Here is a 12,669-nt window from a genome sequence, read left to right on the forward strand (position 1 = left end):
TAACAACTGCAATTTATGTAGTGTTGCTGACTACTACAATAGCAGTAATAATTGATATATATATACATACATGCAGCATGCATCCTTATTTTTATAAAAATCTACCATAGTTATTTTTATTTCCATTTTTCAAACAAAGAAACAATCTTAGATTGAATTAACTTGCCTGGTTGACTAGTTGCTTAAAATCTGTATTCCAACCTAGACCATGGATTTATTCACTAGACAGCACTTCTACCCCAAAGCCAAGATCAGGAAAGCTCACTGAAGGGTAATTTTCCTAACCCACTGCTCCTAGGTCAGGGAGTATGTACATGTCTGCTTATGAGTGCACATACATCTGGGTATTTGTGATTGCAGAAGTGTGAATATGGTTCATTTTGAATATCAAGTCACACAAAACCATTAAAAATGACAATAGTCTTAAAGTGAAAACTAAGTACTTAGCTTGGGTCTAATGGTTTCGGAGAGCCTGGAAGAAAGAAGCATGACTCTTATTGCTAACTAATATAATCTTTATCTGGCTGGTTCTGAGTGGACTTACTTGGGCAAATTGCTAAATTGTCAAGAATTATGCAGAAGAAAACATTTCTCACCAATGATACCTATTTATGTTTGTCTTTTTAAAATGCCATCCACTTAATGCAAATTTAAAAGGGAGTGCAGAAAGTCCAAAAATTATAATAGACTTATGACAGGTCAATGAATTGGTCACATTAACATCAAAATACCACATGAGCTGTAAGAAAATGTTACAGTGAACATAATGGTCGTCTAAGAGCCTCATCTGATATTTGTTAAGGCTATAGCAGAGTGATTCAGAGTTTTCATTGTCACTAAACAAGTGAACCACTCAAATTGCTAATTATCCACTGAGTTAGTTTTCTCATTTATAATATATACCCAAAAGTTATTGTAAGGATTAAATGAGATGACATAAATAAACCACTGGGCATGTGAAGAATACTCAATGTCATCATTATCATCATTAAATCAGATAGATCATAATTGGCTATTGTGTTAATTTGAGCCCTGCAGAATTGCAAGATGAGATTAGAGGTGCAACAGATTTATTGGGAAAACATCTGGGAGGGAAAATGGGCAGGAAGTCCAAGAAGGCTGAGAGAGTCCTTAGACCCTGATGCAAGTCTGACCCATGTGCAGGAAAGAAGATAGGAAGGCAGGTTGAGTAGGTAATATCTGGTGGTGTGGTGCCAAGAAATGTTCAGCAAAGCTGATGGGGAGTCCCCAGGTCAGTGTCCTATCGGGTCAGTTTTCTCAGTAACTCTGTCACAGTCAGTAATCCTTGGTTGGAGCAGCTCATAGAAAGTGTGACCCTCCACAAGCACAGTGATGGATCTTGGAGCCGTAGGTCAATTATACTCTTTGCAGGGAGAACCAAGAGGCTCGTTTCATGGCCATGTCTACCCTGGTTCCTTAGTGTAGTCCTGCTAAATGTTCCACTAATATAAGCAAATGTATGAATAAGACTTACAAGAAGGCTTTAATCTTTCTGCAGTAACTCTCACTTAAAGAGTTACCAGCTACTCCAGATTTCTACTGAATGAGTTAATATTTATAAAGCATTTAGATTGGTTCTAGCACACAGTAAGTGCTAAATTATTATTAACACATTGACTGCCACACTAGAAAAAAATTTTTTTTTCCTTGGGACCACGGTGTTTTATTATGAAAATAGAATAAAAACTTCAAAACCAAAATGATCCTTTCTAATTTAATGAAAAAGTTGTTATTTTTTATTGCGTTCTGCACTTGAGTTACATGCACCTTGAAAAATAGTTCTCGCGGCTCCCAAGGAATATATCGTCACTACATCAAAACTATGATTCCTACCGAAGTGCCAGATTGTCCTACCCATATCCCTAAAGAAGCAATGAATAATCAGTGGGAGTGACTAAAAATGACTGTTGACATTTTTTTAAAAAAGAAACAGAACAATGCCTTGTCAAGAAACTGACTTTTACTAATCACGCTCCCACTATTTTAAATCCAGGGTCACCATTTACTTTCCATAGTATCCTTTGTCAGGTGGCCTTGGCTTCCTGCCATAAAGAAGTTTTGTGTGCCATGATAAACACTGTGTTTATCAGGAGGAACTTTGCCCTTTTATCTAATTTTAGGTGTAAAATGACAAGGCCACCTCACCTATATGTACATGTATGAAATCAGTGATCATCATTACATCGTATTTACACACTGTTCATCAATAACAAGTTATATTTAACTTACAAGAAAGTTAACATGAGCAAACTTTTTTCCAATAATTTCACACAGATATATGCTTATGAATCTATTTAATTGTTCAAACTGTGCTAGAAAATACATATTTTGGAATACATATTTCATTGGATTTAGTTACAATATAGATGGTTTCCAACAGGAATTTCTTATACTAACCTGATTGCCAAAAAAAAAAAAAAGAAAAGAAAAATCTGTGTCATCTGCTTCCAAGTCTGTCTGTTACGTCAAAATATATTTTTCAATTATGTATTTAACTATTCGGCTAACTGGTTTCATATATATTAGAGATCTTATTTTAAATTATTTTTATAAATAGTTCTAAAACATGCTTTCCAATTATTTTTCTAATGAAGACATAATTGAAATATGTTTACATATATATTTTCTCTACACAGTGAAACATTTTGAAAAGAGAATAGTATAGAAAATGCAAAAGCTCTGGCTCTCCAAGACAAAAGCCAAAAAAAAAGGTAACATTTTCTTATGCGTCCTGACTTTTACTCTTTGAGTTTTATTTTCTCCCCATGTCTATTTTTTTTTTTTTTAATGCTAGAAACTGTATTCTTAAGGGAGTATACCCCTTCAGGCAAGCATGATAATTGACAAATTTTAATACTTAGAGTGTGAACATACATGATTGAGAAGTTATTTTCTAACAAAGATAACGATGTTACTATTTAAATTATTTGGGGGCGAAAGTTAGTTTTATGTCATCCAAAAAAAAAAAATCCTGGTTTCAAATTCATTGGTTGTAAATATATCAACTTCTGGATCAAAATGGAGAGCCTCTCAAGATAGAGCTGTGCAGTCAGCAATGACAAGTTAGTCAGGATAGCAGGAGTCTGGGGTCAAGGCTGTTTCCACCATTCTGGTCACACCACCATATGTAAGCGGGACCACAGCTGTGTAGCACTTGTTTCTGTCATAAGTGTAGCAGGTCTCTGCAGCACTGTCTTCGTCACAGATATTGCTCTGGGTGGCAGTAACTATCTGATTTTCCAGCTCTACTTCTACAGGATCACATTTTTTACAGCTGAAAAACAAATACATACATTAGACCACCCCCATCAAATGCTGTTTCAGAATCTGAGTGACTACATATCACTATCCAAAATCAATTAGTCTTGCAGCTCTGACCTGACAACTAACAAAGGATAACTCCTTTCAGACCTAAACAGCTCTACAATGCAGAATGGTTTGAGATTTTCAACCTCCAATATATAAAAATTAGTTGCAAGTAAGCAACATAATTAATGATATGATTGTTTTGTCTACAACATACAGCAATTTCTATTGTGTTAGGCTTATTTCCCACTGTATACTTGTTTAAGTTATTCATGGTGACGAGAGAGGAAGAATTTTTGTTTTAAAGTGATATTGGATTCCATCATTTCCAGAGAAACACCTGCATGTTTATAAGATGAAATCCACTTATTTAACTATGAAGATAATTTGGCCCTTCTTCTGTGAATGGCAATAATTTCTTTGGAATAAATTTATAGCTGATTTTTATCTGTGACAAAGTTTTTATGAATTTATGACACCTAATAAGTAACATAGGAATTAATGTATTCAAAGGTTCAGACTCTATTTGTAAATGTTTATACCCCAACATATTTTACAAAACATTCTTATTAACAAATTTAATTAAAAGTTATTAACTTCCACATCTATATCAGTATGAGGGAAACTCTCTTACAGGTCAGACAAATGGTACTCAAATTTGGTTCTCAATGGTGAGGTGGGATCAGAGATATTCTCCCTGCTGTTCAGAGGAACACTAAAAGAAAAAAAGAAAGGAAACAGTAAAATAATGAAACGCAGATATTATTTATTCTTGGTAAAAATATATTGCTAGAACAGTACTTACTATTTCATTAGAACAGTATGTATCATTACATTTAGCATTCTATAGGAATATTATTCCTCTATAGGAATACTATTACTCAGATTTTTATGGTAATTTGCTATGTTTTAAATACTTCCCATTCAAAATAAACCTCATGGCAACTCTTCTGTCAACTATCTTTGTTTATTTGGCAAATTCCTGTTTTTCCTTTAAAAATCAACTCACATTTTACTTCTGTGATGACTACTTTGATCCCATCCCCCCCAATGAACTTCTTCCTCTGTAGTCTCATTAATGCTCAAATATATTTATTATAACAAATGCCATGTCACAGTTGCTTGTATACGGAGTGGCTGCTGCCCTAGGCTATATAAATTTCTCAAGGCAAAAACATTTATGTATTCCCGGTGCCTAGCTATATGTGTGGTATGTAGAATATATTCAGTATTTGTGAAATGACCAAATATTATTATCCACAGTTTAGAGATGAGGAAATGATAAATTAGAGAGGTCAGTGGCCTACCCAAGTTCACACAACTGAATAGCAAAGCTGGAAGTTTTTCATGGTGATGTCCCATGAAAAATTAGATGATTAACAACTAGTTCAAGTGATTTCATTAACTTTTACATTTTTCCATCTATGTCATCATCTCTCCTCATATGCACCCCTCCCTACCAAAAGAAACAAAGAAAAACTCATGTTTCCTAAATCAGTATTTACCAATACCATCCAAATAGGTGTCCAAGCCAAAAACCCGGAGATCATCCCTGATTCCTCCCTCCCATCATGGCCTGTATCTAATCAGCCTCACAGTCCAGTCAATTCTAATTCTTTACATGTGTGAAATCCATCCACTTGTCTCTCTCCTCATTATTGCTGCCTTAATTCAGGACACCATCAATCCTTTCCTAGATTGTAGCAATACCTTCCTTTTGTCTTGACTCCTCCAGTGTGTTAGCTACATTATTGCCAAAGTAGCCTTTCTAAAATCCAAGTCCTGGTGTCCTCTGCTCAAAACCAACAGTGTCTCCCCACAGATAAGAGGGTATTTTTAAAATAGCATAGAAAGCCTTTTTAATATGCCCCTAACTCTCCTGCCTCATCTGTCACCGTGCCACCCTCTCCGCGAACGTCCCAGCTGTAAACAACTGTTAGCAATTTCACAAACGTCCCGTGCTTTTCTTATTTCCCAGTCTTAACAATAACAAAGACAGTAACGGTTCTAACATACACTAAGTACTTACAGTGTGCCTGGTGCTATGCTAAGCATGTTACATGATGATATCATATAATCCTCACAGCAACCCTGTTTCCTTTTCCTGGAATGATCTGCCCCACCTATTAACGCTCTCACTTCCTGCACGTAGTTACCCAGCTAAGTCCCATTCAGCCAACAGCCACCATCCATTCCACCACTTCCCTAAAACACCCTTTCCTGATTCCCACTGCTGCCTTTCTGCTCCACCCAAAGAGTGGACTGGTAGTCCTTCCTAAGTGTTCCTGTGACATCCTATGCCTATTCCTGTCAGAGCATTTACAATGCAGTATTGTAATTAGCTTTTTAATTGTTTAAAGTTCCTTATTAGACTGTTAATTCTTCGATGGCATGGACTGTGTTTTATATAAATTGTTGTATCCCTAGCACCAACGCTCAATATTTGGCATTCACTAAATAAATATTTGTTGAATGAATGAATGAATGAAGGTATCTATTCTTTAGTAGATTGTAAAGGTTCTAGTAATATCAGAAAGGCTTTAAATATTAAGAAAGACAAGGAAATAAACATTTCTGAGGGTGTACTGTGAGCCAAACAGTGTTCTTTTATAAATTATTATATTGAATCCTCACACCCCTATAAAGTATGTGTGTATATATTTATGCATACATAATTATCTCTTTTCTAAAGTTTAGGAAACAGGCTCAAATTAGTTAAACAACTTGCCCGAAGTCACATCATTTTAGTAAGTGATGCAGTTAGGAATGATGCCATAATAACCAAGTACTGGTAATACACTTCCAGAAGTAAGATCAGGGAAGATCAATATACAGTAGGCAAAGTGGCATGAAGTAAATCAATTATCCGATTTCAGTAAACGATATAATATAAAAAAGAACCATTCCATAAAAGAAAAAGATGAATTACAGGATCGTAGAGGCCCATTCAAAAAGTCTCCTCCTGGAGATTTAACCATAAGACGCTCTTCTTCCGCATGGTTTGAGTGCCAATGTCATGGGTGCCGTCCCTTCAACTACCTGTTTCTCCAGCTGTTCTATCCCTAACAGGGAGCCATGTGGGCGGGATCTCAGTGGTCAAAGGAAACCTGCTAGAGGAAGTGATGAGTAAACTAAGACATGCACATTAAGGAGGAGTTAAAGAGGCTGAGGGGGTGGGAGAGAGTTCTTTACACAGAGGAACTAACAGGTGTAAAAGCGGGAGAGGAAGAGGGCGCTGTGAGCGCAAGGAAATAAAGACACTACAGTATTGCCGGACTTCTAAATATAAAGTTAAAGAAAAGTGGCAATGGATGATGTTGAGAGTTATTTTAAGCTTGGGAGGTTAGGCCAAGGCATTTGTAATACATCTTAAGAACCATGCTGGGGAAACCACCAAAAGGATTTTAAGCAGGATAGTGACGATGGTGACTGGCACATAGATTAAGTGAATAGATAATAGCAAAGTTTTAAAATATGTGCCAGAAAAAAATATCAATTGTAAAATGAATAAATATTCTAAATTTATTTTTATGATAACCCTATGAGGTAGGCATGATTTTCCCTCTATTTAAAGATAAAAAAAATTGAAGTTTAGAATGGATAAGCAACTTGCATACAAGAGCGCCCAGTTATTAATGGACCCAGCCAGAACTTAAAACAAAATTCTTAAAGACATTATACTTTTCCCATTGATTGAATGGGATTGAATGCTATGCTCTCTTTCTATAAGAGGTTTTTGATTGGGGGACAACTATTAAGAAAGGAGAGGTTCAAAAGGAAAACTTATTACTGAGCAGATCAAATAGCAAGCCCACTTCTCAAACAGTATTAGCATTCTTGCTATTGAATGGGAGCTATTAAATATATAGCATACAACTCTGGACTATATGTGAAATGAAATGAATATCTCAAGTCCAACCTACAAATGAAGATGAAATCAAATTAGTGAATTTGATCAGTCTGCCCAATCTTTAGACAGACATTTGAGTAGTGTGAAATACACAGTAGTCCATATATGGTACAAAATAAGGCTTTTAGTGTTATCTGAAGTTTCAGTTTAAACTGATCAAAGGCAACTGAAAGTTCTGATTCAAATTGAAATAACGCCCTATCACCAGGGTATATTGATGACTATATCAGAGCCTTCAGTTATAATTTGGCCTACCCAGCTGGTGTTAGATTGCCTGGAATCCTCTGTTCCTGCCCACGACTTCTACAAAATTGCCTAAAGCTCATTAACAAGATTGAACCTTATGTAAGGTGCTACACACCAAAGGGGGAGTAAAGACATAGGTATTACATTCAAACAATACTTAATATCAGAAAGTATCTCTGCTTACAACAGGAACAAAAGCTATATGGAATGCCACATACATAATTCGGATGTTTCTTTCCACAATGTCTTCTTCATTAGGGTCTTCGGACTGGATGATCCTGGAAGTAATCCGGGCACACTTACATTTGTTGTCAACAAGAACAATCCTTTCATCTTCTTCGTCTTGGGCTTGAAAGGTAAAACATAAGAAGAAGAAAGGAAAACAAAAGTCAATTTATATATTTGGTATTGGTTAATTTATCTTTATTGCCTCCAGAAAAATGAAGTTTTATGGTCAACCTGTCTCAGCTTTCTCCATTTGTTCTCTAAGTGGAATCTCACATCACAGGGAAGAAAATCCAAATGTACTCTAAAAGGAATTTTCTCTTTTTTCTTTGGACCAGGCTTTGGAAACCTGGGCTGAAAGAATTCTGATTTTCATCTGATGCGTCTAATAGAGGCACAGCTCTCTGAATGATGCAGCCTTGTAAAAGTCAATGCCAAATGCCAAAGTGTGAGATTGGATTTTTCCCAGACCAAAGCAACTCATTCAAAAATGTACAAAAAATAGCATTAGCCTGTATAAGCCTGACTTGAAATGTGACATCTTCCTGAACTCTCATTTGTACTTAAAAAAATTTTTTTGCATAAACTGCAATTAAAGAAAAAGCATGCTGTCTCCCAAGATAACCTTATTTTTATAAGACTTTTAAATATTCTCTACCACAACTTTTCTAAACTTATTATATTCTTTTTCACAATAACCACCAGATTACCATGGTGCAATGAATGATTCAATCAAATAAAATAATAAGGGCTATATTTATTAATATTTCTTATAGGGATTATTTTTAAAGATAATATAGAGAAGAGTATATATAGATGTAAAGTGCTATAAATTTGCAAAAACAATTTAAAAATATTATGAGGTAAGAACTCAATTGAATATAATATGCCTGTACACAGAAAAAAATGAATAAGTCAATTAGTACACAGATGACCATTAAAACCTTAACTTTGAGTGTCAACATTCATAGTCTAATCTGAATATTAGACAAAGAGGTCTGGTAAGTGTCACAAAGAATAAACAGAAAATTTCTTATTATCTGGACTTGGATCAGTTAATAGATTTTAAAGAGTTAATAACAGCTCTACTTAATAGTGCTAATTAAGATAATAATAGTGATATTAAATATCTTTTTATCCCTATAATTTTAGCTAAGTGACCTTTAAAAATTCCTCCCATGAAGCCTGAATTAAAAAAACAAAGATTTAGCACATGAATTCAAGTTATACAAGTTAAATGATGAGAATAGATATAATTGTAACTGGAAGTCTAATTATTTCTGAGATGATTCCCAGAGCACAGAGGACCTAACTGCAGTATTTCAGTCTTAATGATAACTGCCATTACAAAAGCATTTTGAGACCATTGTTATTGTACTTAGAATTGTTTGAAGTACCTTATAATGCATTATTATGCCATTATTCATTAGTCCTTTAATAGATCTTCTGACACAAGTCTGTATGGTATTGGAGAAGAAACATTATGGCGTCAATTCAAGATAAGGATATAATTCCTATTAACGTTCTGAAAAGAGTAAAATGACTTAAATGGTGTCCTCTTCTTTACTTCTGTATCTATGACTCTTAAATGTTTTTCTCAGTGAAATATAAATGAACACGTAATGTCTGACCAAAAATACAGATTCAGAGTCAAGTGAATGACTTGACTATGTCTTAAAAAGAAAATATCTATATTTATTATAGCATATAATTTATCCTTACCGGAAACCTGGGAAGAGACTATCATTACTGTTAATATTTTTAAAATATTAGGCAGCCTAATATATCTACCAGAAAATATACAAATATTTTCAGTTCATCAAGACTTAGATTCTAACATTCTTTCTCACTGATAGGCAGTATTTTTTCCTAACAAACCTGTTAATAGAAACTGTGCCTTACTTTATTCCAAGAGCACTTGAGACATGGTGGGTACTGAATAAATATTTGTTAAATTTAATTTAATTCAGTTCAAGCAAATAAGAAAATAGACTGGCTGGGCATGGTGGCTCACGCGTGTAATCCTAGCACTCTGGGAGGCCGAGACAGGAGGATCACTCAAGGTCAGGAGTTTGAGACCAGCCTGAGCAAGAGCGAGACCCCCGTCTCTACTAAAAAAAAAAAAAGAAATTAGCCAGACAACTAAAAATATACATAGAAAAAATTAGCCTGGCATGGTGGCGCATGCCTGTAGTCCCAGCTACTTGGGAGGCTGAGGCAGTAGGATTGCTTGAGCCCAGGAGTTTGAGGTTGCTGTGAGCTAGGCTGATGCCACGGCACGCTAGCCGGGCAACAGAGTGAGACTCTGTCTCTAAAAAGAAAAGAAAATAGACTTAACAATGCATGCCAGATATGACCAAAATGAATTTACTAAAAGGCCCTTATGCAGGCAGAATAGGATAGTAGTTAGGAGTGTGGACTATAGACTCAGATTGCCTGAGTTCTACCTACCATTTGCTTGCTGTTTGAACTTGGGTGAGTTATTTCACCTAAGTCTCACGTGGCTCAACTGTATGTCGGAAATAATAATAGTACCTATCCTCATATAGCTATTGTGAGAATTAAATGAAATACTATATGTAAAGCAGTTAGCATAATGCCTAGAACATAGTATTCAATAAGTGATAGCTATTTTATATACAGACAGTCTCAAACGTACGAAGGTTCTACTTGGGATTTTTAAGCTTTAGAATGATACAAAAGCAATATGCATTCAGTACGCTCTCAACTTAATGATGTAGTTAACCCTCAATAAACTCACTGTAAATTGAAAATATCACATTTTCAATTTACAGTAGGTTTATAGGGACATAACCCCATAGTAACTTGATGAGCACCAGTATAACTATATATGTATTATATATAAATGTTTATAAGTATACAAACATGTTTATAAATAGATTTATAGATTTATACATACATATATTGTACATATTTTATACTATTTTATATTTTAAATATAAATATTCATAGATGTATACATACATATACATATTTTACACTATTTTATATTTTAAATACTATTAGTTATTTTTAATTCTAATTATATAAAATATATAAAATGACTATTCTTAACTAATAATTAATATTGATTAATAATTATTAACTATTCTTAATGCTGTGTCTTGAAATAAGAACCAAAGGCTCAGTAAGTGTTAGAAACAATTAATCCAGCCAAACTATTCATGTGCCTTTCTAGAGGAAAATTATTTAATACTATACCTCTGTGTCTGAAATGTATGCCATTTTCTACAGTTGTTTGAAAGATCAATAAACAAAATAACATATTTTCAGCTATCAAGTTATAGGCAACCTATACAACAGTAAACGTTGTTAAAGGGTCATAATAGATATGTGGGCTCAGAACGAAGAAAATTGTTCAAACTAATACCAGTCTCTCTGGGGAAATAAAATCCCAGTGCATTCTATATTGTACTTACAGTAATTATTACTTCCTTTTTCCAGAATATTAATTTAAGGGACTCAAAGGGAGGATTACTGATTTTTAAAATCCACTGTGAACATTCATATAAGTAGAACTATCCATAGTTATCCACAATTGCCTATTTTCTTATTGTCTACACTGTAGTAGGGAAACCACTAATAGAAGAGAAAAAAGAATAAAAAGATCCACACTGAGTCTTGTCTGTGTAAAGATCACCACCACACAAAGATTAAAGCATGTTAGAAAAAAGTGGCTGAATAGCCGGGCAACCAAAGCATAAATACAAATATTTACATCTGAAAAACAGATCTCTGCCATATTTTTCCTTTTATCTGGATTCATTTCCTAATACCACATACCTGTCACAAGAACAGCCTTAACAAAAATGGCCAGGAGTCCCCAGAAAAGTAAGTGTCTCTTCATCTTGACTTCTTTTGCAAAACTGGAGCAAAAAAGTCAGGGTTAAGGTGTGTGATCTATAAGGAGTGTGCAAATGATGGTGCTTCTGCTTTCTTAAAATAACGCTCCAGGCAGCTAACAAACTAAAAACAATCACAACTGCGGTTGCAGGGTGAAGTTTAAATGCTGCACTGGAAAGAAATGTGTGATTCACATTTAAGTATTTTCTTCCAAAGAATACCCAAAAAAGCCATGATTTGATGTAATCATTTTATTTTGCATTTATGCCATATAAATGTGCAAACCAGAAGAGTAATAATAATTGCAAGGCAGGAGTCTATAAAGAATGTTTAAATAGGGGTTCTCAACTTTATTACCTAGATATAGTCATATTAGTCTTCAAATCAAATATCTGACATTTGTTGTGCCTGGAACAATGAATTAATGAAAGGGAGGGAGAGGAATGAAGGAAAGGAAGGAGAAAGAGATGAAAACCCTTTAAGGTCTCAAAGAAATAAAAGCCCTTTAAGGTCCCAATTATATCTTATGTCAGTTTTTTTCTACTAGTGCTTAATTAACCAAGCTACCAGATTTAAATATATATGTATATATTCTGATTACTTTGAGGTATTTTATAAGCTCAAATATGGAATTGGGATTAGAAACTGGTAGATAATAGATGAATCAGTTGCCAAGCTTTAGTTTGATAGCATTAAGGTAAATTTTGTGTTTGCTTGTCTAGTAACACCTTTTCAGAATTGTAAACTCATGAGATGATCTTTATTTGAGATGCCTCAACAGAAAACTGAATCAATGCAATATTTTGTGTAAAATTTTTTCATTTAATTAGTGTCAAATTTAAGAAAACACCTGACCTTTTGGACAGAGCACCCCTCCACCTCCACCCCAACATGCTAGAATTTCTTGTCCCTTAGGCAGGATTGGTTCCAAGAATATGTTGATTACATTTATATCTAATAGCATCAAATCTGTGTTACTTTTGGTTCTCAGCTCTAATTTTTGAAGGGATTCCTAGAATTTTAAGAGGTAACAAAGAATTCTTCAGGACCATAAATTGGCAAGCAGATTTCATAACTAAAAGTAGGAAATGGCAGAA

General features: G+C 34.5%; 1 protein-coding gene across 1 annotated transcript; it reads right to left on the reverse strand.

Moving 5' to 3' along the window:
* Positions 1-2,298: 2,298 nt before the first annotated feature.
* JCHAIN (joining chain of multimeric IgA and IgM) lies at positions 2,299-11,671 on the reverse strand. Its single transcript, XM_045532424.1, has 4 exons — positions 11,513-11,671; positions 7,702-7,831; positions 3,962-4,042; positions 2,299-3,295 (listed from the first exon to the last, which is right to left on the reverse strand). The coding sequence occupies exons 1-4, from the start codon at positions 11,574-11,576 to the stop codon at positions 3,085-3,087; spliced, it is 486 nt and encodes a 161-aa protein (XP_045388380.1). The 5' UTR covers positions 11,577-11,671; the 3' UTR covers positions 2,299-3,084.
* Positions 11,672-12,669: the final 998 nt, after the last annotated feature.

The sequence above is a fragment of the Lemur catta genome, chromosome 19 (genome assembly GCF_020740605.2).
Source record: "Lemur catta isolate mLemCat1 chromosome 19, mLemCat1.pri, whole genome shotgun sequence".
Taxonomy (NCBI): Eukaryota; Metazoa; Chordata; class Mammalia; order Primates; family Lemuridae; genus Lemur; species Lemur catta.